Source organism: Harmonia axyridis, chromosome 5, assembly GCF_914767665.1.
Source record: "Harmonia axyridis chromosome 5, icHarAxyr1.1, whole genome shotgun sequence".
In the NCBI taxonomy this organism is placed as follows: domain Eukaryota; kingdom Metazoa; phylum Arthropoda; class Insecta; order Coleoptera; family Coccinellidae; genus Harmonia; species Harmonia axyridis.
The window spans coordinates 271,992-298,278 of record NC_059505.1 but is presented as its reverse complement, the minus strand read 5'-3'; the positions used below and the strand labels follow the sequence as shown (position 1 = coordinate 298,278).

The window sequence follows — 26,287 nt, the reverse complement described above, 5'->3', positions numbered from 1 at the left end:
AAACAGTTATGCCAACCAACACTTTTCAATGCAAAAATCACTAAAGCATATTCATGGAAATATTCCATTAATTTCAATAAAAATTCAATAAATTAGAGAAAATAATGTATATACTAGGCTGAAGGACTTCGGTCGATGGCCAATAAAGAATAATTATTATTATTAGTTATTATTAATGTATAGTACTCCCACAGAAGACTCTTAACATTCGTTTACTAAATTTTGCATTGAGAAATGTTGATTGTCAGAAAAGTTATCTGTATCCAAATTTGACAGATAATAATAGATGGATCATTGACAAGAGACTTCCGAGTACCAACATATGATAATGAAATATAACCATGAATTCTGTGTGAAACTGAGTTATTCCTCCAAAGAATTAGAGAAATATTTTAATTGTAAAAACCTGAATTTTTGAGTAACGAATGTTTGTTGTGTTTCAGAAAACGACCGACTATTCAAGAATTGCTTGATCACCCTTGGATATCCCTCAAGTCAAATATATCTTCCCTGATAGTAAAATCAACGTCGGACAGTATTCAAGTGACCCCCCGTTCGACCCCGATCAGCCAACGAAAGAGCTTGAGCCACGTTAACTTGTCGGCTCCCAGCACAACTCCCATAAGCCAACGGAAAACCTACCTTCAAACATCGGACAATATAAATGGGCCGTTTGAAGGCTCGCCAAGAAGTGCCTACCAAGTTCCCAACAACTGCCTTTGCTCCCAATGTGGCACCACGTGCAGACATTTGACCCACACACCACACGTATCGAAAACTGCAATCACAGTCGATCGGGGAATTTTGTGCTAGCTCGGACCACTTGAAGAGCACAATCTTTTCGAAATGTATTATTGGCCTGAGGATGATTGTAGAATATCTAAAAAAAGCAATGAAAAAATCCAAAAAAAAAATTAAGTTAATTGAATTGATTCCATCGAAATCTGTTTCAAGTGTTTCACACATCAACCAATAGATCAAATATTTTGTGTGTATCAAATTTTTCTTTACAAAAGAAATTGTTCGTATCGGCATGAGGATCTTGTTGAAATGTTATTTTGTTAGTTGCATGTTTGTAAAAATAATTTATAAAAAAAAAAAATGGTGAATATTCTTCGATATTTCCTCTGACCAATTTTACCACATCTGTTATGTTCTTATGCATTTGAGAGAACTTCATTACTCAGTTTTGTACCTTATGATTCCAAAATCTCAAATGTTGAACATTTTGAGTAATTGTAAAATAAATAGTTTTATGAAGTATTTTGGTAATTTATGTTTTTGCTTTAATGTTTCGGTTAGTGAGTTAAATAAAGTATTCTATTTTGTTGTGAATTTGATTTCTTTTTTACCCTATTCGATTGTAATTAACAAGCTCTTTTATATTGGGTTATCCATGTTGTGGTCCAGATTTTACAGCTCTGTTTCAATGTAATATGTTAAACGAAACTGTCGACGGAATGTATTTAGTTAAAGGTTAACCATTTAACAATATGGATCTTTTTTCTACTGCTGAGCGAGTGAAATAGTGAAAACTTAATACAAAAATAATAATTATGTATTAAGTACATAACGTGCATTACAGGCAGATTATGGTCGACAATTGTCCATCTGAGCGTACCATTGAAAAAATTCAGAGAGACTGGATCCGTTACTGATGTCTTAAGGCCCATACATCATAAAAATTGCACTTTCGACCAAAAGTATGGCTGCTGTAAGTGAAAGTGTTGAAAAAGATCCAAATTTATCCATTCCTCGGCGCGCACAATATTTGGGCCTCTCATATGGCACGCTATGGAGTATTTTACATCATCGTCCTTATAAGGTTGAGTTAACACAAAAACTAAAGCCAACTGATCATGGATTGGCTTACGATTTTTCGCATTGAATTTTCTTCAGCGACGAAGTACATTTTTCATTTGGTGGCTATGTAAACAAGGAAAATAGTCGCATATGGGGAAGTGAAAATTCCTAATGTAACTGCTGAGAGACCAATTACATCCACAAAAAGTTACTGTATGGTGTGCAAGTTGGTCTGATGGAGTGATTGGCCCGTACTTCTTTGAAAATTCAAACCCTCAATTCTCATCGCTATAGTCAAATGATTATCAATTTTTTATAGACTGAAATTAATGATATGGAATTGGTAGAGATGTTGCTTCTGCAAGATGGTGCAAAGCCACACCACACGGTCTGTTTCGGCTTTATTGCAAGAAAAATTGCCAGCACGCGTAATTTCTCGTTTTGGAGATGTAAATTTGCCAACAAGATCTTGTGATTTACTGCCTTTGAATTTTTGATAATCCTCAGACTATTGACGAGCTGCAAACCAACATTTGTCGAGTTATTAGTTAGATATTGCCTGAAATGTGCCGACAAGTCATCGAAAATGACCTCACAAGGATTGTGTCCTGTACGAGGAGTATCCCATATATTGAAATAAATATTTGATCGATATTCTAAATGCGAGTGTGCTTTAGGTACATTTACATTCGGAACAACAAAATGGATACTCCTTTACAAGTTAATTTCAAAGAAGTCGTAAAAATGAAGCTTTCACTTAAAATAGACTACATAAAATATAAAACGTTGAGGATATATCAACCCCTGAAGTCAAATGAGATTCTTCGAAGTTTTTTCAGACTTCCTTAGAAAGATCATGAATCTTAGTTCAGTGTTTATTGAACGGTACATGCAAATTGTCCCTTCTAAAATTTAAATCACTGCGATTTCTTTCTTTAGGGTCATTTGAGTACTTTGGATGAATACTGTTAGGGAATGGAGACATGACCTTGAAGGTGCCCGTGAATTTTTTTGTGGGGAAACTGATTTTATTATTGATGCACTTATATTATTCCAAGCTGGAAGATGTGCATATCATTCTATCGATGAACATTGAGTGATTAGTGTAAATTTGATTGGTAAGGCTAGTATTGTCCTGTAGAATTTCAATCTAAATCTAGGCAAGACACAAATGTATAACACAAAGCGCCATCTGAGGTATGGAATTGAATAATAGAGTATTCAGGATAGAAGTCTCTACTGCATGAATATGAGGCGTCATCTATTGAGCTGTAACCATAATATCCAAAGAGAAAGGGAATTATTATTAGATTCATTTTACTTTACGAATACAATAATATAATTTCAGTGTCAATAATAATAAATTAATAATAATTATTTTTACTTGGCATTCATTTTCTCATAATCTCTATTAATTCAAAAATTCCTGTAAGAAAAAGAAAGCAGAACCACAGAAAGAAAAGTCTGATAAGAAGTTTGACATTTCGTCATGTAATGTATTGAATTGCCTGTTATTTAAGAACAAATTGTTTTTTTTCGTATATATTAACTAAAAAGAAATAATGTGATGGCAAAGATAGTAATGTGATAACGAATATACATAAAATATTTAATAAGATAACTACAGTAAGTAGGTTCGCTCGAAATGGAACCATGAAAAATCAATAAACATCTTAGAGTTTGCTTCAGTCTCATTTGGATGATTATTTTCAGAATGAAAAGTTTCTCATTGTTTTAGAACACAAAATGTACAACGGAATAGGTTTAGTGACTCCAAGGGGTTCAGGAACAAATGGACATGTTCAAAGGAACTGGGCCCTAGTGAAACCTCATGCTAAAGATAAGACTCATAAAACTGAACAGGAACTAGTAGCTTTAGACGTTGCATCTAACAAACCACCCAATAAGGAAATCTTGGATCATGAAAGAAAAAGGAAAGTGGAGTTAAAATGTGCCGAATTTGCGGAAATTCTAGAGGAACAAGGGTAGGTTTGAGTTTTCGATATTAAGGTTATAATTTACATTTCATCTCTTTCAAGGTTTCCTGAAGGAGTTGTCACCAACAAAGTAAACAATTATAGAAACATGCTGATGAATCAAGATAATGGAAAGCTTGAGAAAAATGTTGATGAATGGGGAAGAACCAAGTATGTATTACTCTTATTTATATATCAGAGTGGAATTGAAGCGCTCTGATGAGCTAAATACACCTTGGTTTCATTTTTTTGACACTTAACTGATGAATGCGGTTTTGGTATCTAACAGGAAAATATCTCATTTCTGTTCGCTTAAATGATTTAGAAGTTTTAATTTGACAATGTACAACAAATATAACTTGTGATTTCTACTTGCATTTGAGCAAGGCATTTATGTTATCCCCTTCTTACTACACTTTTGACCAGGAGTAAATTTTTTGCTCTGCATTGCAAGTATTTTAGATAGTAATGATTTCCAAAAGGTCTCATCTGAATTCAGAACTTAGTTCGTAAAATTCTATGGAAGCTTAAATTCGGCGCTGATTCTTTATCAGAACTTGGTTTTTAACCCTTGAGATCCAAGAGTTGTATGCAATTATTGAATAACTCAAGATGGAAAATTATAGCCTTTTTAATTTCAATTTTTTTTCAGTATCATAATAAATTTGTTTTTATGATCATAAATGTCTTCAATTTTCACCAAAGGGTTTAGTATACACACTCATATTCAGGCATTTTTATTTATGTTTAACACATTTTGTGTTTTGACCATTACCCATCTTGGAAAAACTAAAGGTTTTGCATTTAAAAGCACTTGGTGCAAAGTAATTTCTCTTGAATTTTTGAATTTATTTCCATTTTTTCCAGTATTTTGGGGTATTCTTTGAGAAAGGAGAGAAAAATAAACCATAGTGTAAAATTTGTAGTTTTAATCGCTTTCTCATAGGTCAAATCGTGTATATGTATTTGTTATTCATGACTATGTTAGATGATTTCCCATTTATTTCGTTTTTTGAGTCATTATTTCCGACAATGAATCTCTCTGCTCAAAGTAATGAAAATTCTAACTGCCTTTGAAATGTTCATTTCACGTTTTCGAATGTGTAAAATTAAAAATATGCTGCAGCTTTTACGCAATGGTTCATCATTGCTTATAATATCAGCATTATATTCAGAGGGGAATGTTGGAAAATTTATAAGTTTGGAATTATTCAATTAAGGGCAATCCGGTGGAAAATATTGTATTCATTGAAATTATTGCAATTCTTATTCAACATTTTTCTATCTAGTCAATTTCTGGAGATTTTTGACCTTGAAAATTCAAGTATGGTGAGTTGGAGTTAGGAGGATCAAATATTTTATTTGGTGATACCTAGAGTCGAGTTTGAATGTTTATTTGTCCAGCTCAAGTTTATATACAGTTTCATATAATAACAAATACATTTCATGCGACAGTTCTTGCTAAGATTAACAACAAATTCATATGTTTTTTGTACTATATCTAATACAATATCACTTCGCTACCACTATATTATTTTCTATAAATATGCACCTAAGTGATTTAACAATTGTTTTGTGCAGAGCTTATTGCGGTGTAACAACTGGTTTTAGCTCTAATTGTTTCAGAGGAATTCTACACATTCCAAAAAACGAATAATGAATTCAGTGGGGGTAACTAGAAATTTTCTCTGACCATTTCCAAAGGTTAATTTTTTAGAATGTTAACAACTTATGGAATTCAGAAAACATTGCGACGATAATAGCTATTTATAATACAAGGACAGGAGGAATTAATATTTTTTTGTAAGCTCAAAATTTGAAAAGAAGTCATGAAGTGGCGAGTTTTTGAACGAACAAGTGTTAGAATAAGCTTTCTGTAAGAGAATTATTCATTATTTTTTCTAATCCACTGGATATTCATTGAAAATAATGGAATATTTCCATGAATATTATCGTTAAGCGATTTTTGGATTGAAAAATGTAGGTAGGAGAGTACCGACTACTAAAAATTCAGTAAATTAGAGAAAATAATGTATAATAATATACTAGGCTGAAGGACTTTGGTCGATGGCCAATAAAGAACAGTTATTATTATTATTAATGTATAATACTCCTACAGAAGACTCTTAACACTCGTTTACTAAATTTTGCATTGAGAAATGTTGATTGGCAGAAATGTTATCTGTATCCAAATTTGACAGATAATAGATGAATCCTTGACAAGAGAGTTCCGAGTACCAACATATAATAATTAAATATGACCGTGAAATCTTCGTGAAACTGAGATATTTCCGAAAGATTTTGTTCTGCAAGGTATGGCAGAAGTAGAGATAATTGAAAACTTTTTTTTTTTCCACTAAGTCCACTTGTCATTTTGGTGTTATGCATTTTTGAATTATTAGCCGTGGTTCAAATACCGCCGCTGGATATTCATTAAAATATTCTATTAGTTATTTATGCAACAAGTGCAATAAACAATTTTTGCACGAGTTGCATACAACATTTTTTCTACATTCATGCAAAAAGCAAAAAATGATTTATTGAGGTGCGGCACTAGGTGTGGGAAAATGAAAAGCGCAACTTGAATACTTAATATCGATTTGCATTGAAACAGGAACTAATACGTTACGAACAATTTAACTCAAACTTTATTTTTACCCTCGATGTTGAAAGTGAATGAACTATGGTTCAATTTTCAATATGAATATTTCGTAGTGAAGTACTTTTCAAATCCACTTCTTGATTTGTTACTGCTGTAAACGTACTAGTACTTGGTAACTGTACATCGTTATTTCCTTCAGGCTGAAATATTTGTTTGTCATGATGACAGCACGTTGAAGTAGAATGACAGATGAGTGCAATAAAAACTTTATTGCACTAGTGCAATAAAGAACTTCTTTTCCCACTAAATATAGTTCAATGAAGTTTTGCTTTTTGCTTGAATGTAGAAAAATCGATATTTTTTATGGGTTTTCTTGATATTTTACATGAGATAATTAGTTAATTATCGGAAGCTTCGTTTCCATCGAATGCTTGCGTCAAATTCCATCCCAATTTTTCCCCCCGTCACCTGCCAGCATCTTATGAAAACGCCGAGATTCCAGCGTCCCTTTCATCTATTATTGATCAGAGAGGGTCGTGCGCGCCCAGACAGAAAACGGCGCGCATCCGTTGTTTGGCCAACTAAATTCGCAAATCGCACCGTATCCAGTCCAAAACGCGATATGAGACCGTACGCTTCTCGCGCGCCCAAGAAAAAAGACTACGTCCCGCCGCCGAGACGTCTCGACGCCTCGTATTAGCCATGTAATCCCTAGGGTAAACGCAAAATCAGATATGTCTTCCATTTAACTCTCTGATATCCAAAGTGTGATAACCACGTCTTCCAACGATAGACTTAGCGCTTAAGGTTTAGGATTAAGTAAATAGAAAAATATATATTCAGTGTTTTTTTGCCAATATATTGATTAAGTATAAAGTGAGCTGCGATGTTTTACGGCGGGAAAAACCGTTACCATCCTCCGTCTCAGAACCAGAAGGTGATAATCGAGAGGCTGTGGAGAGGGGCCTTCTGCCAGGCCTTGGTGGCCACCAAGGCCGCCGCTCCGCCTTTCGGCAAGTACATGAGGGGCAAGCAGCAGAGATGCTGCTGCCATTGCCACTGCGGGGAATTGGTACACCCTCACGGCTACCAGGAAAAGACTCCTTATTACGGCAGAAAGAAGCAGAAGCAGATGATGAGGTCCGTTGTTAGGTACGAAGACACACGGGGGAGGGTAGATGAAATTATACGGTCTGTTGGAGAGATGTCTGTAATTATTTTTGCATTAGAGAAAGGTGCACGCTGGTGACCTGTTGGTTTGTTGCATCCTCGTGTCTTTCACTGGTTGAGTTGACTTGGCGATGACTTTTTTTAGGTCGACCGTATTTTTTCTAATTCTGGGGCAAATCCGTTCATTCTACTATACCTTGTAGAACGAAATCGTGCGGGAATATCTCAGTTTCACACAGATTTCATGGCTATATTCCTTTATCATATGTTGGTACTCGGAACTCTCTTGTCACGGATTTATCTATTATCTGTCAAATTTCTAATACAGAAAACAGTTCTGCCAACCAACTTTTTTCGATGCAAAAATCATTACGATATTTTTGAAAATATTCCATCAATTTCAATAAAATGCCATTGAGTTAGAGAAAATAATGTATAATATTCATGCAGAAGGCTCATTCCTAACTTAATTGTTGTTGATTTTATTTTGTGCGAAATCATCTCAACAGAACGAAATAAAAAACCGTATTTTATAAATTTCCACTTTTTCTGATCCACTCATTCTTAACACAGGTTCATTGAAAAACTCACCAATTCGTGTCTCGTTTTTTTAATTTTGAACTCGTGGAACTTGTATTAAAATGACCTCTTCAGTATTGACTATTCAGTATTGACTCAGACTAAAAAAAAACTGCAAATTTTCCACCATGGTACTACCTCCTAGATACCTCTTCTAGTGTGGCAGGAATATCTATAGTGTGTTCATTTAAGCAGATAAATCACTTCATAAAACGTTTTCATCGTCGTTGGTTCTTTTCAAGTTTTACCATTAAGTCTATATCAACAATTACTTGTCAAAATATTCTCAATTTTTTGTTTGATTTCGAAAAACTTTAAAATTTGCATGAAAACTTCAGATTTGTGAACGCTACGCGCGGTTACAAGAAGTTTTTCTTTGTTATCTACCAAAATCCAACTAGGTGTGACTTTTCATAAAGCGAATAAACTATACAGGGTGTTCCACCATTGATTCTCTTATTGCTAAGTGCTGAAATTTTCGATTTTGAGCCAGGTACATATTTTGTAAATGATATTAATTTTTGATAATATTTCCTTTTATTGATTTCTATTTTGGTTTTTTCTTTATTTGTATTTTGTCAGGGGTTGAGTGTAGTAGCCTTGGCTAGACTTCGCCCCTAAAATTGCGGAATAAGACTCTTATTATTATTATTTTTTTTTTCGACACAGTATCATCAGGTTCCATTCGATCTACATTTTTAAATTGTTTGGAAATACACAGGGTGTATCTACCAAAAAAGTATGAATGATATAAGATATGTTTCTCCTTATAGAAAAATTCTACTTTTTATTGAATTTTCAGATTGCATGGAATAAATGAACCCAAGTTTGTTTGAAGTTTCATATGCAGACAAAAATGTTCTGTTTTTAAGATATTTCTACGATTCAAGTTCAAAATCTCATTCAAAATAATTCATTAATTTTGCAGTCATTAGGTTTTACAAATACCATCTAATTTGTGAGACTTAGAACACACTTGGGTTTATTTATTCCATGCAATTAGAAATTTCAATATAAAGCAGGGTGTTTCGTAAGAAACTTTGCACTTTTTTGGTACACCCTATGTATTTCCAAACAATTTGAGAATGTAGCTCTAATGCCGAAAAATATTCTACAATTTCAGGGCTTAACCCTAATAGAACGTCGCGTCAATGGTGAAACACCCTGTATACATTGTAAAGCGTTAGAAACCGACGTGTCTGTACATTTCATAAATTCATGAAAAAGTTAGGCGATAGTAAAATAGAACAGATCATTTACTGTCATAAAAACTACGCAATATAGAATTCGCAATGTTTTTTAGTGTTTTTTTTTCAAATTCAACCCCTTTGGTTAATTTTTCATCTCATAGCTGAAAATTTAGAGAACGGGCACTCGTTTAACTACTCCAAAAGCTCATATCTCTCAATTCACTGACTCAACAAAAGAAGTTATGTGGAATAATAGATATAATTTTCGAATACCTCAAAGATTCAACACATTGGATTTGGTAGTCTCGAATAAATTACGTTCTTCAATGAAATCTTCGATTCCTTTTTCGTTTGAAACGTAAAGATTTCCTCGTGATTTATGTTTATCCAAAATTTAATCAATTAATCAAAAACCCCTCAAACTTTTATTTCAACGCGGCACACCTTGCAACCCCAATTGTTCTTTGTATGACACCGGTTCTATTCAAGCATAGTAGCGCGTGACTCACAGTAGGCTACCCCTAAATAAAAGTGCGTCCGGTAGGGGATGATATCGATTTTCATCGGGTTATCCGAGCAGTAGGCAACACGGCACGTTTGTGTGAACCTAGCTTGTGTTTTTGTCCGTAGTAAATAAAGCGTATTTCCAAGCTACACCATGGTTATTCTCGTTTTGACAGTAATTTCAACTATTTACACTTTCGAAGATATTTTATTCGAGGGTATCGCCAACTATTGTTGCGCGATCGGTGTTTGCTGAATTTTTGGCGAAATTTTCCTAATTCGAAATGGTTTGTTTCGAGTCCCAGCAAGAAACACAGCTCAAAAGTCCGGGGTAGGCGTTTTACTCAAAAAAAAAAAATCGATTACAAAAACTTTGCGTTCATTGATTATTTATTTCTATTGTAGCGTTACCGAAACTCACCAAGTGGCCGAGGCGCAGCAAGAAAAGAATGCCAGGTTGAGGAAAGCTTTCGGCATCTCAGAATACTTTGTGGACGGCAGTAGTTTCGATCCCGATCGCGAAGCGAAAGAAAAGATCGCAGAGTCCAATGCTATTCAGGAAAGGGAGCAACAGATAGAAATGGAGAAAGAGCAAGCAGCAAGATACCAATTGGTCCACACTCCAAGTCCTGAACCGGTTGATACTAAGGCTTCGAAGAAGAAAAAGAGAAAACGTAAAGACAGGTAAGAAAATCGATTATATCTTTTGTCTTATCCCTCTTCCTTTGTCCTTGAAACTGAGTAGCAGCACAACAACAATACAATTCCAGATTATATCTACATAACGTTTTTCAGCGAATCTAGCGAGGAGCCAAAGAAGAAGAAGAAATCAAAGAAAAAAAGAGAAAGGTATTTTATAGGATAAATTTTTTTAATACTCAATTTTCAAAAGAGCTACTAACATTACGACTAATCAGAAAAATTAAAATCAAAATTTCGACGGTAGTACTGAGTGGTATTCTTGTAAATTTCAAGTACTCAATTTTTAAGCTCTTTCTGTGTGTGTATTGAGGCAATTAGCAAAACAGAAAAGAAGAAGAGAGTACACAAGTTTTTTTTTTTCAATATTAATATGTTCTAAGATATTGAAAATAAAATTTCAGGTAATCACATTTGTTATTCTTTTTTTGGGTTCTATTCTCTTCTCCTTTCCTGCAGTTTGCGACTCAACCAATATCGTAGTGAAATGCAAAACAACTATTGCATAGACTAAATGATTCGCATACTAATTTTTTGGTGGTATATTTTTTGGCGTTCTTATGTCTCAGAGATGGCAAATGTCAGGTAATGTTGTGGTTTTTCGTTTTCTCATTTAATTATATTTTAACCTTGCGTATGTCTAGCCAACTCGACTGAATCATCTGATTTGGACTGAAGGTGCGTTTCCAATGCAATTTAGAAGACACATTTTGTTCAGATTTCTCAGTGAAATGGCAGTATTTGCTGTGGTTATACAAATTTCTGAGAATGTACTCTTTTAATCTTATTAATTCAATATTTTCATAACAATGTTCACAAAAATTCGTAGATAATTTTTTTTATTACTGATTTCCGAGGGCCATTTTCCCATCTGTAATAAAAATGCTGCAAATTTTACTCAAATTTTTTATTATCTTCAATTTCAACAAAATAGCTGTTTACTAGATAAATTTCACAAGTTTTAGAACAAGAACTGTGAAGTACTATCTTTTGAGTGCCTGCAAACTGCAAAAGATATTTATTGCAAAGTAGTATTTACCTTTAAAAATAATTTTTCCAAGCATACGGAATAATTATCAAATTTGAAAAATTCGTCAATTTACTATGAGAGCTAATTTGATAAGAATTGGTAATTATTTATGTTTTTTTCCCAATATTTTTTAGATTTTATTTGTCAAATGAAGATAATGAATCCCTGTGTCAAATTTGCAGAATTTCCATAAAATATTTTAATCTTTTTGTCATCGTTGTAAACAAAATGTAACTAATAATGTTTTGATATTATCATTTTCGGTTCATAATAGAAATAAACCAGGATCGCTTCTTTAGCACGATAATTTATCTTCGAATTTCTAAAGTTCTTCTTTGTTACATAAAATCTCTTCATTTTCTATATCTGCATTTAAAACTTCCACCGACTTTAACATAAGCATCACATCATATGCACATATTGTGTAGTTGAGAAACATTTTTGAAAGAACTGATGTAACTCATTTTGAGATATTTGATTATGGAATTGAAGAGATTTTTTTTATTTAAACATTGAGTATCCCTAATTTTAACCTCGGAAATTACAGTGCGCTAACTCAATATTCAAGATCAGTACGGTTCTTCAGCTTAGAGTATATTCTCGAAATTTCCAAATTCCAAAAACTTGTCACCGTGAAACCCCCTTTCAAATTAATTTACTTCTTTGTTTAGATCTGCGAAAAACAAGGATAAAAAGAAGTCTAAGAAAAAGCATAGGCACTCGTCTGTCTCGTCAGATCCAAGTGACCATTCAGATTCCTCTGAAGATAACGATTCCAGCGAAGATGAATCGCCCAAGAAACAGAAGCCTAAAAAGAAGGGGGTAAGAAAATTTCATATTTATCGGATCTGCTTTAATTGTAGTATAATTACGACTCTTTCATTACCAGGTGATGCTTCTATCATCTAAGCTTCTTGCTTCCATCCATCTGCTATATTCTTGTAGCTATACTTTCTTGTGTCTTCAATTTATCATATTTATTACTCTCAGCATGGGAGCAGTCTTTCGATCTTAGTAAACATTGTTCTGTTTGAATCGTGCCTTCATTTAATAGGATAGCCTCAAAGGTTTGCTCTTGAACTAGTAAGTATCGATTTCAAAAAACAATTGGGTGCATGCCTAGAAAATGGTATTGTTGGGATATTCCCAAAATTTCAAAGACTGCACATTTACATCTAGGTGTTTTTTATTCCCATAATTAAGATTAATTTTTATTATTATTATTATCTTTAATAATTTTTGAGAAGGGTTCTATAATAATAGGTTTCATTTTAATTTAAAAAAAAACGAGTATATTTTAAGAGAAATCAATGGATGTTTATATCATTGTAAAGAGGAAGGTATGTCATTAATGATGGAAAATGATATCAGTCAAATGGCCACCACGGCTACGGTTGCACCACCATATTCTTTTTATGAAATTTCAAGTTTTTCAACTATTATCAAAATAATAAGTATTACATGCATCCTGTTGTCTCTTGGCACGCAATTTTTTATTTACATGTGTATTTGCATCAAAAATATTTTTTAATACTAACAATGTAACTTTTTCACGCAGAAAAAGAAGACTACCAAAAGGAGAAGATCAGTTTCAAACAGCAGCTCAGATGAAAGGTTTGTTATTTCACAATTTTTCCATGTATGTTTTTGCTGATTTTTTTTTTTTCAGTATTCCCGATAAGAAAACTAAAAATGAGAAGAAAAGGGATAATAGTGGATCAGTGGAGAGATCTAGAAAAAAATCCTTGGAAAGAGATTCCAAGAAAGTGAAGCATTATTCCCCAGAAGTTAGGAGAGAAAAGAAGCACAAATCTCCTACTCCACAAAAACGCAAGTTGTCTAAAGAGAGGAGTAGATCTCCAAAGAAAATGAAAGGAAAGTACGAGGAGTACAGTAAATCCAACAGACGATCAAGATCAAATTCTTTGGGATCAAAAAAAAATTCGCACAGGAAGAAATCGGCTTCTCCCTATGAATCCAGGAAATCAAAGAAATCAAGGTCAAGATCGCCATCATATAGGAAGAAATATCGTTCAAAATCTTCTGATAGGGAAAAATCAGTAGATAAAAAAGACAAACAATATTACGATTCCAAAAAAAGCAATCGTGAAACAGGAAGGAACTCAAGATCAGCCACTCCTCCAAGAAAACAGAGTAGATATGAAAGAAGCAAAAAGACTGAAGTCTCTAGACGATCACCTAGTGTAGGAGATAGATATTACGAATCAACAAAAAATTCCAAAAGATCAACTAGTCATTCTAGGTCACCTATTAGTAGAAACAACAAGAAGAAGTATGATATTGACGATGACAGACATAAGAAACAAGATGATAATAAGAAATATGACCGCTACCACAAAAGAGAAAATGATGACAGAAAAAATGAAAAGATATTAAATACCAAGGATAGAAGAAGGTATAGTCGTGACAGAAGTAGATCTAGTGAAAAAACGCAAGGAAATAAAAATTCTAGGGAAATGGAAAAAAATAAAAGAGAGTATTCAAGAAATTCAAGAAAAGATGAAAAAAGCAGAAGTAGAAGTATTGAATCTAGAGAACATTCAAATTATAAAAAAAGGGATGATGCAAGACAGGATAAGAAAAAATCAAGATCTCCAGACTTGTTGAAATCACAAGACAAAAGGCAGAGTTATAGAGGTACAGAAAGAGTGGAATCCAAGCATTCAAAATCTCCAGAATTGCCAAAATCACCGGAGAAGAAATTAAGCCACAGGGAAGTAGATAAACGGCATTCAAGGAGTAGATCACATTCCCACAAAACAGATAAGTATGAAAAATCAAGGGAGAGAAGTACAGAAAAAGAAAGAAACAGAGACAGAAGTGCAGATAGGAAGATACAAAAAAGAAGTGTTGAGAGAATGGAACAAAGAAAAGGAGATTTTGTACAAAGCAAACTCAGAAATGGTTCTGTTACTCCTCCAAGGCCGACAAAACGAAGTAGAAGTTCTTCTGAGAGCTCGCATTCTGAAAAAGAAATAAAAAAATCTTCAAAGCAAATTAGTGACAAGAAATCAAATGAGAAATCTCCTAAATCGTCAAAACAATTGCCTGTTGTCAAATTAAGACCTTCTTCTTCCGAGGATGAAATTCCTGCAGATGACGTAGACAAAGAGGAAGAAATTGAGGACAAAGATTTGAAAATGTTACGGATGCTGAAATATGACCTAGCAGCTAAAGCTAAAGATGTCCTGGAGAAAAAGATTCAAAAGGGTAAATCAGAATATGAGGAACGTCTGAACAAACTTTTGGAAGCCAGAAACTCTAGTCTTCTTCAGGAGAAAAAAACTATTGAGCCAAATGTTTTTGATATTAAAGTTTTGCCATTAAAGAGAGATATTTCTAAGAGCCCTGTACAAAACAAAGTTGCTAAGGATATTTTTGATATTTACTCTGAAAAAGGAAGCAAGAATAAAAGTAGAGATTCTTCCAAAGAAAGGAGTCCATCCAGACCTAGGACATCCTCAAAAGATAAGAAAAGTAAATCAAGAAGCAGGTCTCCTAACAGTAAAATTTCTCTGCATGCTAAGAGTGCTAAATCAAAATCCAGGAGTTCCTCTAGATCAAAAAGCAGGTAAGTTTTTTATAACCCACCAAACAAATATGTCAAAAAAGTACAGGAAATTGAAACGCATAATATTTTTTGTTCACCAAAATATTCTCCTCGAATTTTCTCTCACGAATTTGCTCCTTCAAAAGGCACAAATGACTCGAATTTTTAATTATTGGCCAACACGACTAAAGTTTCAAGTGCACGAAATACTGCCTAATTCCCAGAATGGTTTAATATTTCTCTAATTCTGTGGCAAATCAGTTCATTCTGCTATACCATGTAGAACAAATAGAGCGGGAATATCTCAGATTCACACAGGTTTTATGGTTATATTTCATTATCATATGTTGGTACTAGGGACTCTGTCACAGATTTATCTATTATCTGTCAAATTTGTGATACAGAAAACAGTTCTGCCAACCAACTTTTTTCAATGCAAAATGGGTTTCATAGTCTGAGTGTATATTTGTTGATTTAGAAGATTGGTCATGTGATTGACTGAATTTTCAGTTCTAGGAGTAGGAGCCGTTCATCATCGTCAAGTAGCAGTTGGTCAAAATCGTCAGGCTCCCGTTCAAGATCCAGGTCGAGATCATATTCGAGCTCTTCTTCGTCATCCTCTTCTTCGAGTCGTTCTTCCAGATCAAGATCACCATCAATCCCTCGACGACATGGATCGCCATCCTTTCTAGATCGTAGAAGAATAACCAGGTAGGAAATGGTGTTCAAACGGACCTAGATCACACTCATAATTTTGGCTTAATTTATATTGTTCAAAATTTCTATTCGCTACAGTTAATTAGATAGTTAATATTGTAATTCACTGTATTTTTTTGCATTCACACATTTTTTTTTTCATTTGTAGATACTCTGAAATAAATAAATGTTTATTATTATTATAGTTGTTTTGTTTATTGATTGGCTGACTAGCAGCTTATTGAAGTTTTAGTTTTGATAAGGTAAGTGAACAGCATGGCATTTGTATTTTTTTTTTGCATGATATTCTTAAACTGAATGGTTAATTTTTTTTTGTTTAAAACTTTCCTGATAGTAGCTTGGCTCAAGTTGGATATGTCATAGTTTTGTAAACTAATAGTACTAACAATCCTAACCGTACTAAATTCAATGATTAGTGCAAGGAAGAGACCCATCCCGTATCATCGACAAACTCCAAGCTCGCTTTCATCGAGAAGCAGTTGTAGCAGCTTGAGTCCTTGGTATAAACGGAGATCAACATCTAGATCTGCCAGCCCGTTTTCCAGATCTCAGTCAAGGTCTTCAATAAAATCGACACGATCTCCATAAAGATAGTTTTTTTAACCAAGCTTTTAACAAAATTAATTTGTTTTTAATTTGCAATAATCTAATTTTTTAAAACTGATCAACAAATTCAGAATACTCAGAATCTGTTTTTATATGTATTATAACAAACTGTTCGCCAAAGAACTATATTTAACCAAATGATATTAAATATTAGAAATAGTTGTAAATTTGAAATAGTCGAACTAGAACTAACATTGTGGAAGGAATTAATTTTTTTTTTAGGAAATTTAAAATTAAATTCCTTCTTACAACTTGTGCAATAAGCTTCACACAGGAAAAGCTTAAAACATTGCAATAAAAAAATTCCAACATTAGTCTGAAAGATCTTATCTAATTTTGATATTAAATAATTAAGAACTCCGCATTGTGGAATAATAATTTTTAAAATTAATAATCCGCATAAATTAGTATTAATTGTGCAATTTAAGTAAATTTTTCTAGTCTATTTGTGTGATATATTTAATTATTTATTTATTTGTAAATTATTGTTTTCTATTTATTCACTTATTAATAAAAAGGTGCACTATTTATTGGTAGAATTCATCCTAAAAGTCTTGCTCCTTAAAGAAATGCTATACTCAATTTATGAGGTGAATCTTGAAAACTACTACTCAGAGTCCCTAAATTGGAGGTACAAAGGAAAATAAGAGATTCCTTTTATAATTTAAAGAAAAAAGTTCTATTAATATAGGCCCGCAAACGCTTTGTTTTCGAGATACGGGGTGTTTCTTGTAGTCCACCTTTTTTTTATCGAATATTTATTGATTGACTAAATAATTACCAAAATATTATAATTAATTTATTCATCACAGCTTACTAACTGAATCTTCATAAATTGGGTTTTCCTGGGGATTGAGACAGAATTGTTTGAATTTTTCTCAAAAACGGCAGCAGGTAGGGAAAAACTACATACAATGATGAAATCTTTAAATTGGAAATTCTATGCTGAATTTAAGTTGAATATTTTGTGAAGAGAAGGTGCTTTGAGGGAAAAACAAGCTTTAACACCCTGTATAAAAAAGCGTTTGCGGGCTCATGTTTTTAGGTTTTTTTTCTTAAATTGATACGATGGATGTCATTTTCGTTTGTACCTCCAATTTAGGAACAGCCTATATATTATGTACTTTAGATAAACCTAGTCATATTAGTATTAGCAGGTTTTGCCTGGGTAAATCAATAAGTAATTTTGTGGGTATTAAACATATATTTCAACAAAAAAAAATACAATTCCACAATTCTATACGAGACAATACCAACTATTTTTTACACAAGCTTAATAATGGGGAAGTATTTACACTGATCAAATACAAACTCAGGAGGGCTATTCGAATCTTTTTTGTGCCCTCCGGCTAGCAACTTCAAAACAATAAAATTGGTTTTACAAATTTTGATCAATTCAACTACTTCGCTTTCTTGGGGTATGCTCTCTAAAAGTTGTCTTGCCTGATGGAAGTGTTTGCAACCCCCTATATACAAATAAGTGCTATCTACAGGTTGATGCTGAAAATTCTGGAGAGATGTCATTTCACGAAATTCCGCATATTGCACTGGGGGAGGCGTTAACAGATTTTGAAAAGGGGCAAAACGGTGTTCGTAACGTACTTGCTCACAATCAAATTGGGGATTTGGAACCTGAAGTTTGCCTTCAAATCGGAAGGCTAACAATGCCTGAAAATCATAGAGAGTTTTACTGCCTGATTTCAAAAAATTGTGGATGATAACTCCAAAAATGTTCATTTAATAGAGAGACACCCACCTTATAATAACCTCCACACATGTTTTGCAAGGCCTGATAATATGCAATGTCTTTCATGTAAGGCCTAGGTTTTTTCTTGTGTTTTGGCTTTTTTTTGTTGGCACTCTTTTGCTTAGAAGATTCACTCATCATGTCGTTTTCAACTAAGAAACTATCAGCTCTAGTGAGAGCAGAGATTAACCATCCATAGAGGAACTCGTAGAGATACCTAAAGATCAATAATTATTTATAATACAAGTGCAGAAGGCATTGATATTCTTGCACAAGTTCAAAATTGAAAAACCAGCCACAAAGTTGCCACTTTTTTGATGAGCGAGTGTTAGAATGAGCCTTCTGTACGAGTATTATACGTTATTTTTTCTAATTCAATGAATTTTTATAGAACTTGATGGAATATTTCCATGAATATCGTTTAGTAATTTTTACATTGAAAAATATTGGTTGGCAGAACTGTTTTCTGTATCACGAATTTGACAGGTAACGGATATACCAATGGCTGCGTTCAGAGGACACAACAGTTGTAAAACAGTTGGAAGAATTTTCGCTGAAGGGATCTGATCAGTGAGCTTATACTCAAGATGTCAACTGTCAAAACAGAGGTTTTAGAGGTTAGGTATTTTCTAACCGTTCCGAAAACCGCTCTTTGATCACTTTAGCGCTCAGTGATCAGATTTGCAACTGCTCTTTCTGCTGAACGCAGCCATTGATAGGAGAGGTCTGTGTACCAACATATAATAATGAAGTATAACCATGAGATCAGTGTGGTAATGAGATATTCCTGCACGGTTTTGTTCTACAAAGTATGGCAGAATAAGCGGATTTTCCACAGAATTAGAGAAAAACATAACTACACTTGATGTATTCACTTACCAGTAGATATAATAAAATTCATGAGCAATGTAAAGCTGCAATTCGAACCCAGTCAGGAGGTACATTATCATGATTTTCAGGGTATGATATAATATCCAAGTACCGAAACATGCTAAATGTTGTCTCGTCACATTGCAACTTGCAGCAATATTGTGAAGAAAGGCATCAACTCTTTCAGCCTAAAATTAAAGAGAAAATAATAAAATTCCTTTAGGTTATCGAACATTTGTACTTCATCCTGTAGATTGCTGAAATCTTCAAGAAGATGAGCCAACTTGTCCCTTTGACGTGCTCTATTATGACCACAAAGTTGAAGGAAATTCGAGAATGGCCTCACGCAATGTGTTAAAAAGGAATCAACATACTGTTTGGCCTGAAAAAAATTTGATTAAACTTATTATAATACAGTTTATACTGAATATTATTGCGATCAGATGAATTTAAAATGAAGGGTTTTCCAATAAAAAAGGTTTCATATTTGATGGCCCGCTATCTGGGCAGCTGTCATCTTTTGACATTTCACAAATAAAAACTACTCCATTACTAAAAATGGAACGATACGCGCTTCAAAGTCGCATTGAAATAGTTGAAATTCACTACAAAAATGGTTTAAATGTTGAAGTTTGTCGATCTTAAGAATTAGGCTATAATTAATGATTTATTTATGTCCGGAATTGAAAGATATTGACGTAGACAACGTTTATTTTCAACAAGACCGCGTTACGTACTACACAAGCAAGGAAACCATTGCAATTTTGCAAGAAAAGTTTCCTGGCCTTGGTATTTCTCGAAGAAATGATTACGATTGGCCCTGAGATCTTGTGATTTAAAACCTTACGGCTTTTTTCTTTCGGGCCACTTGAAAGATGAGCTTGTCTCTTTAATATCAAAATGAAATATCTTATTGGAAAACCCTTTAGAAACATACCTGAGGGTTTGCAGTTAGAATTTTAACAGTTAGAGAAGGTGGTGCTATGAAGGTTTTAACAGCATCTTTCAATTGTTCTTTCATGAATTTGCTATTATTTACTGAAAATAGTATATTTTAGTGGAAGTTCGCCAGAAATCAAAATTTTTACCTGGATAAACTAACTGTAAAGCAGATCTAGATAAAATACACGGCCCAGTCTTGCTGTATTCGATGAAAAAGTCCTAAGATATAAAATAAACAATCATTGCAAATATGCTGAAAAATTGAAAACAATTTCTCACCAGAACTTGATTCAAGCCATTAGCTGTTGAAAGTCTACAAACAATTTTGAGCCTATCTAACATTTCTTCATAGAAATTCAATGCTTCTTTCTTTGGTTTTATTTTAGTATATCTTGGGAAAGTTGGCGGTAGCAGTCTTTGATTAATCATTGGTTCAAATCCCAACATATTCGATTTTCCATCTGTAAAAAACAATTAACGAAATTTCTGAAGAACATCATTTTTTTCTGATCAAAAAATGAAATATTTTTAACCTTCTATTCCTTCAATTCCAAAATCTACAGTGTTTTTCACATGTTGTAGCATTTCCAAGGCAGTATTCAGCAATCTTATATTGTCAACGTTACCCAACTGATTTTCTTTACGTAAAGAAAGCAGTAACTGATAAAGTGCTTTGATGAATTTTATACGAGAATGCTCCGCTTGAATAAGTTCTACCTGAAATTTTTCTATTACTTCTTTCATATAAACAACCTGCATGACAATATATGATTTCTATTATTTACAGATATGGTAATTCAGCATTTCAATTATTTCTTCAGATCTCCATTGACTAAGTAATATTAATCAATCAGAATGTTCCAAAAAATTGAATGTCTTTGTTTCTACAAAATACCTCATAAATTAAAAATTTGCTTTGTTATCCCAGTGACAAAATTAAGAAATTCCAAATTAATTAATTTATAATAGAACTACCATATCCAAAGCACTAAATGACAAGGCATGATGAAACTAGTTCAAATACATACATTATCAGAAGGCGATTTTAACTTTTTAATTAGCTCCTCTTCAATTTCCCTAAGCATGCCTGACATTCTTTGTTCAGAAATATCTGGAAGTAAGTAATATCCATACTGCATAGGCTGAAAATCCTCTTCTTCATATACCATTGCTCTAAAAAAATATAAAAATAGATTATTCTCGTATATTATGTGTGCTAAAAATGCATGATGAGTTTCAACTCACTTGTGTATATAATCTTTGAGAATTTCTACAAGCTTGTACACAGATAAAGAAAATACTTTCATCAGTTTGTCTTCAATCATATAGGGCTTATGTAAATATAAATTTATGAAAACAGTTTGAGCTAATGAATGTCCCTCAAGCCAAGAAACAATGCAAGCCAAGGTAGTATCGATGATGCCAATTCTTTCTTCACTAGTAAAATTATTCAATTTTAAGATATTCTTCTAAAAGAAAACCATTGTTTGATTGTTCATATTATTCATAACATGTTCAATTCCCAACCTCCACTTGTTCATCAAAGTCCATAATATGTTTGAAACCTCTGTTACACATCATTCCAGCATCCATTTTCGGATCCATCATTTCTATGGCAGACATCGCTTCGAACAATCCAAACATATCGTCATGTAGTAATTCTCCCAGAGATAAATCTGAATTGAAAACACTAATATAAAGCAAACAAAATGATTTCACAAAAGTATAAATATACCTTTTACGGAGCTCATGAATTCATCAGTTATATCAGCCCACTTGTGTATATGGTTTTTCTGACTCGTTAATAGAATCATTCCAGGTTTTCCACTAATCGCACTGTCAAATCGATAATAATATAATAACAATTTATTGATGATAATTTCTTATACCTTGAGCTAGGAGATTCTGTTGTAACATCCATTGATGAATCCATTTTATCTCTTTCAGATCCCAAAAAATGTATTATTATTTATGTACTTCAAGAAATTTGATTTTTCATTGAAAACAATTATAGTTAAACGGTGGAGTTTACATATGGATATTATTATCAATTTGTAAATGAATAAAAATCGGAATCAGCATAGAAAATTTATTTATTTAGAAAAATTTTGAAGAAATATGAGAATCTGAAATGAATATATATATTTAAGGTTAAGGGAATGACAGTTCTAAAGAAATGTTTATTTATGATCTGCATTGTAATTGGCCTTTCTTGATTTGAATATCGCCATCCTCAAATTTTTTTGTGGATAATTTTTCAGAAATTAGATTACAAGTGGCCCAGAGAAGGTCATCATTATGTAATTGCCAATAGTATTACGAGTTTAAAACATCACAATCATGCCCTTCATTTTGATGTCTGAGTCTGCTACAACAGCATCCTTATGTGATAGATGAATGAATATAGGTAAATCTGATGGATAATAATAATTAGGAAACTAGGCGTAGACTCAACTCGTATGATAGACCTTTGATGGTATAGCAATCAAAAGAGGTTTATGGAATTCGGGATCATACAAATAATAACTGCGAAGAAATTGCTTGTCCTATTACAGACAAGGATCTCCATGTCTTCGTCTTGATGAAGGTAGGGGCTCAGTGTATTGCTGTTTGCTTTTGATAATACCCAATCCTGTTTTAGCAATGGTATCTTGGTATTCCGACATACCAGTCCTTGGTGCAAACCACTCATCTACTAATGTGGGAGTTCTAATAAAAGTGACAGTAGGACAAACGTCAATTGCAGGTCTAGGAAAGGCATGGTATCTGAAAATATGTGGATCCCTGTACCCTTGTCCTATACCTATAGCTTCTGTTTTAACTGGAACCCCAACAGGTGACTCTATATCGGCCTGGAGCTTCCTATACTTCACCAAATTCAGTCCTCTCTTGGTGTAGTCTGTTTGGTATATTGTTTCCATCTTAACGTCGTCCGTGTCGCAAGGATGGTCTAGAACTTCTCCGGAGAGTAAAGCCATCTGATTGTTCAGCTCCGCAAGTTCCTTGTAGAGCATGTTCTCCTTCTTGGCTAACATCCTGTATCTACCCATTTGAGGATCATACAGATGAGCATCGCAGTGACAATATGGTTCAACCAACTTGGCGACATAATAATTGTTGGGTTTAGTCTTTTGAGGAGGTTGCGATGGCCTATTCGTTAGAGGTTTCGGATAGGGCCACGTGTAATCGCTCTTGTTGACTGTAGCAAAAGCATCGTTTCCGACAGTCATGTTTCAGAAGTATGTATTTGAAAAACTCAGAAATTTCTTATGAACAAGAATTTTTCGCACTACATAAATTTCATGAATATTTTTTTGATTGACAGAATGAAGTTTATGAAAATATGAAGGATTGAGGAGCTTCTATGTAATTCTTTTATTTCAAAGTCAGAGGAAAATTGCTCTTGTATTCTACATTCTTCTTTAACCCTATTTGGGGTGCTTCTTCCTTTGAAAATTGCATATCGTCACAATGTTTGTAACTTTCGAATTTTAAATATGGCCGCAAAAGGCCGATTCACTGATGACGATTTGGTTTCCAAAATTAAGAAGGTCCGTCAATATAAAACTAACAGACAGGACCGTCGCTAATAGGCAGGCAAATGTGTGAATCTCGAGGCTAAATACCGATTTACAATCAGATGATTCCTCACAACTCAAGACTGAGATATGCCCAATACCTCAGAAAAATTGTGCTTTGAATATGTAAAAACATTTTTCTGCTTAGAATCGAACCTTATTCGGAATAACTATCTAAATACCCCCAAAAAAAACGGAAAAAAATATTCTCAATTTCGAACTTTTTTTTTTGGAAAAACCAAAATTCTGAGCAAATATACTTGTAATCGATTACCACTATCGATAACTAGTAATCGAATACATTTATCCGATTACTGATTATCGGCACTCCTGTTTTTATTTCTCTTATATGTGATGAGCAATTATTCCATTGAACCTTTTGAAATATGTTTGAAAAGTAAGATGCATATATTTCGTAGCCCCTCCCTCTCACATCATTAAATCTGAGCCTATTTAAAAGAATGTCATGCGCAACGGCATGAAAATCTTAGGTCTTATGCTGCTTAGGTCTAGACAGGACAGTTCTACATCTTCGCCGCTGTTATACGCCTTTAGAATGGTCTCCAGTCAATCTATCATTACCGATATAGTTGGTTTTTTGCTTCCTGAATCCATGCTGAAAGTGATGTAGGAAACAATTGTATCCGATAACTTGTAATCGATTACTTGTATCCGATTAATAGTAATCGATTACATGTATCCGATAACTAGTAATCGATTACCAGTATCCGATTACTAGTAATCGATTACTTGTATCCGATTACTTGTAATCGATTACTTGTATCCGATTACTAGTAATCGATTACCAGTATCCGATAACTTGTATCCGATTACCAGTATCCGATTACTAGTAATCGATTACTTATATCCGATTACTTGTAATCGATTACTAGTAATCGATTACCAGTATCCGATTACTAGTAATCGATTACTTGTATCTGATTACTTGTATCCGATTACTTCTATACAATTACTTGTAATCGATTACCAGTATCCGATTACTAGTAATCGATTACTTGTATCTGATTACTAGTAATCGATAACTCGTATCCGATCACTTATATCCGATTACCAGTATCCGATTACTTGTATCCGATTACTTCAATACGATTACTTGTAATCGATTACCAGTATCCGATTACTAGTAATCGATTACTAGTATCCGATTACTAGTAATCGATAACTCGTATCCGATCACTTGTATCCGATTACCAGTATCCGATTACTTGTATCCGATTACTTCAATACAATTATTTGTAATCGATTATCAGTATCCGATTACTAGTAATCGATTACTTGTATCCGATTACTAGTAATCGATTACTTGTATCCGATTACTAGTAATCGATTACTTGTATCCGATTACTAGTAATCGATTACTTGTAATCGATTACTTGTAATCGTTACTTGTATCCGATTACTAGTAATCGATTACTTGTATTCGATTACTAGTAATCGATTACCAGTATTCGATTACTAGTAATCGATTACTTGTATCCGATTACTTCAATACGATTACTTGTAATCGATTACCAGTATCCGATTACTAGTAATCGATAACTCGTATCCGATAACTCGTATCCGATCACTTGTATCCGATTACTTGTAATCGATTACTTGTATCCGATTACTTGTATCCGATTACTTGTATCCGATTACTTGTATCCGATTACTTGTAATCGATTACTTGTATCCGATTACTTGTAATAGATTACTTGTATCCGATTACTTGTAATCGATTACCAGTATCCGATTACTTATATCCGATTACTTGCATCCGAGTACTAGTAATCGATTACTTTCATCCGATTACTTTTAATCGATTACTTGTATCCGAGTACTAAGTTACTGAGTCTTAAGAACTCATTTTCAGAACTATTATTTTTAGAATCTTTATTTTTCAAATAGTATTATTATAAACTGGTATTTTGAACCGTTATTTTTTCAAATCATTATTATCCAAACTGTTATTTTTGAAACCTTCATTTTCAACCCGAATAATAACATCCAATGAATAAAATGGGGAAAGCTCGTGACGAAGTGATTCATAATTCAAACAAAAATTTTAAATTAGTTCTTATTCTACAATTTTGGAAAGAACAAAGATTCATATAATTATTTGAAAAATTGCAATAACTTTTACCTAAAAGTTATTGCAATTTTTCAAATAATTATATTATAGCATCACATATATCGAAAAAAAAAATGAGGAGAGAACTGACTTTTTAACATACATTCATTTACGCACCAATTATATGGTCTCCAAGGGCGCAATTGACGGTAGAATGAACGGGCGCTCAAAAGATCCTGACGTCACTTCAGTGCTTTCCTGTTTTTTAACATCGACACTTCAAATACTGATTGCAGAACCTATGAACGTGTGTAACTAATGCATTAATTAATTGTTGAAATGCATGTCATTGAAGAATTGTCACCTTTTACAGAACATCAGAGGCCACTGGAATTGGAACAAAATTAAATGAGCTCATTAGGAGATATTTATGTCAGAGATGTTGAATTGGAGTGGACATTAACTGAAAACTGAAATTTAAATGTCTATTCTTGAAGGATCCCAGGGATTCATAAATATAATCCTTGTAAAAATCAAAGTTTTGAACTATAGTAATATGCAATTTAGAACGAATAACAATAATTTCAAACGTTTACAAATCAAAGTTTTATTTGGAAAAAAGTAGCTACCTA

At 33.3% G+C, this 26,287-nt stretch overlaps 4 protein-coding genes across 5 annotated transcripts in view; 2 read left to right on the top strand and 2 right to left on the bottom strand.

The window, feature by feature from the left end:
- The window catches only part of LOC123680206 (death-associated protein kinase related), a 156,165-nt gene extending 154,830 nt beyond the window's left edge, over window positions 1–1,335 (top strand). Inside the window, exon 5 of the mRNA XM_045617995.1 lies at window positions 444–1,335. Coding sequence (XP_045473951.1) covers window positions 444–813 — 370 coding nt within the window. The 3' untranslated portion in view covers window positions 814–1,335. The remainder of the gene's footprint in view (window positions 1–443) is intronic.
- A 1,931-nt stretch (window positions 1,336–3,266) lies between these two features.
- On the top strand, window positions 3,267–16,977 carry LOC123680048 (serine/arginine repetitive matrix protein 2). Of its 2 annotated transcripts, XM_045617699.1 has the most exons (10): window positions 3,267–3,429; window positions 3,542–3,788; window positions 3,843–3,950; window positions 10,230–10,508; window positions 10,620–10,673; window positions 12,225–12,375; window positions 13,112–13,167; window positions 13,223–15,145; window positions 15,635–15,835; window positions 16,258–16,977. In XM_045617699.1, exons 2-10 carry the CDS (start codon window positions 3,550–3,552, stop codon window positions 16,427–16,429), a joined length of 3,183 nt encoding a protein of 1,060 aa, XP_045473655.1. In that variant the 5' UTR covers window positions 3,267–3,429; window positions 3,542–3,549; the 3' UTR covers window positions 16,430–16,977. The 2 variants fall into 2 exon arrangements, with proteins under 2 accessions (XP_045473655.1, XP_045473656.1); XM_045617700.1 differs by lacking the exon at window positions 10,620–10,673 and having other exon boundaries at window positions 3,274–3,429.
- A 654-nt stretch (window positions 16,978–17,631) lies between these two features.
- LOC123680260 (N-alpha-acetyltransferase 35, NatC auxiliary subunit) lies at window positions 17,632–22,036 on the bottom strand. Its single transcript, XM_045618061.1, has 13 exons — window positions 21,896–22,036; window positions 21,742–21,842; window positions 21,534–21,682; window positions 21,252–21,475; window positions 21,035–21,179; window positions 20,540–20,723; window positions 20,286–20,467; window positions 20,153–20,225; window positions 20,002–20,102; window positions 19,306–19,446; window positions 19,074–19,252; window positions 18,204–18,411; window positions 17,632–18,115 (listed from the first exon to the last, which is right to left on the bottom strand). The coding sequence occupies exons 1-13, from the start codon at window positions 21,937–21,939 to the stop codon at window positions 17,711–17,713; spliced, it is 2,136 nt and encodes a 711-aa protein (XP_045474017.1). The 5' UTR covers window positions 21,940–22,036; the 3' UTR covers window positions 17,632–17,710.
- A 45-nt stretch (window positions 22,037–22,081) lies between these two features.
- Window positions 22,082–23,354, bottom strand: LOC123680261. The gene has a single exon (XM_045618062.1). It carries the CDS (start codon window positions 23,234–23,236, stop codon window positions 22,556–22,558), a length of 681 nt encoding a protein of 226 aa, XP_045474018.1. The 5' UTR covers window positions 23,237–23,354; the 3' UTR covers window positions 22,082–22,555.
- Between the last annotated feature and the right edge of the window lie 2,933 nt (window positions 23,355–26,287).

Coding starts and splice junctions, on each gene's coding strand:
- LOC123680048 (XM_045617699.1), top strand. CDS start 3,550: ATGTACAACGGAATAGGTTTAGTGACTCCAAGGGGTTCAGGAACAAAT. Junction 3,951..10,229: donor GATGAATGGGGAAGAACCAA/GTATGTATTACT, acceptor TTTCTATTGTAG/CGTTACCGAAACTCACCAAG. Junction 10,509..10,619: donor AAGAGAAAACGTAAAGACAG/GTAAGAAAATCG, acceptor AACGTTTTTCAG/CGAATCTAGCGAGGAGCCAA.
- LOC123680260 (XM_045618061.1), bottom strand. CDS start 21,939: ATGGATTCATCAATGGATGTTACAACAGAATCTCCTAGCTCAAG. Junction 21,843..21,895: donor ACAGAATCTCCTAGCTCAAG/GTATAAGAAATT, acceptor TCGATTTGACAG/TGCGATTAGTGGAAAACCTG. Junction 19,447..20,001: donor TTCTAACTGCAAACCCTCAG/GTATGTTTCTAA, acceptor AATTTTTTTCAG/GCCAAACAGTATGTTGATTC.
- LOC123680261 (XM_045618062.1), bottom strand. CDS start 23,236: ATGACTGTCGGAAACGATGCTTTTGCTACAGTCAACAAGAGCGATTAC.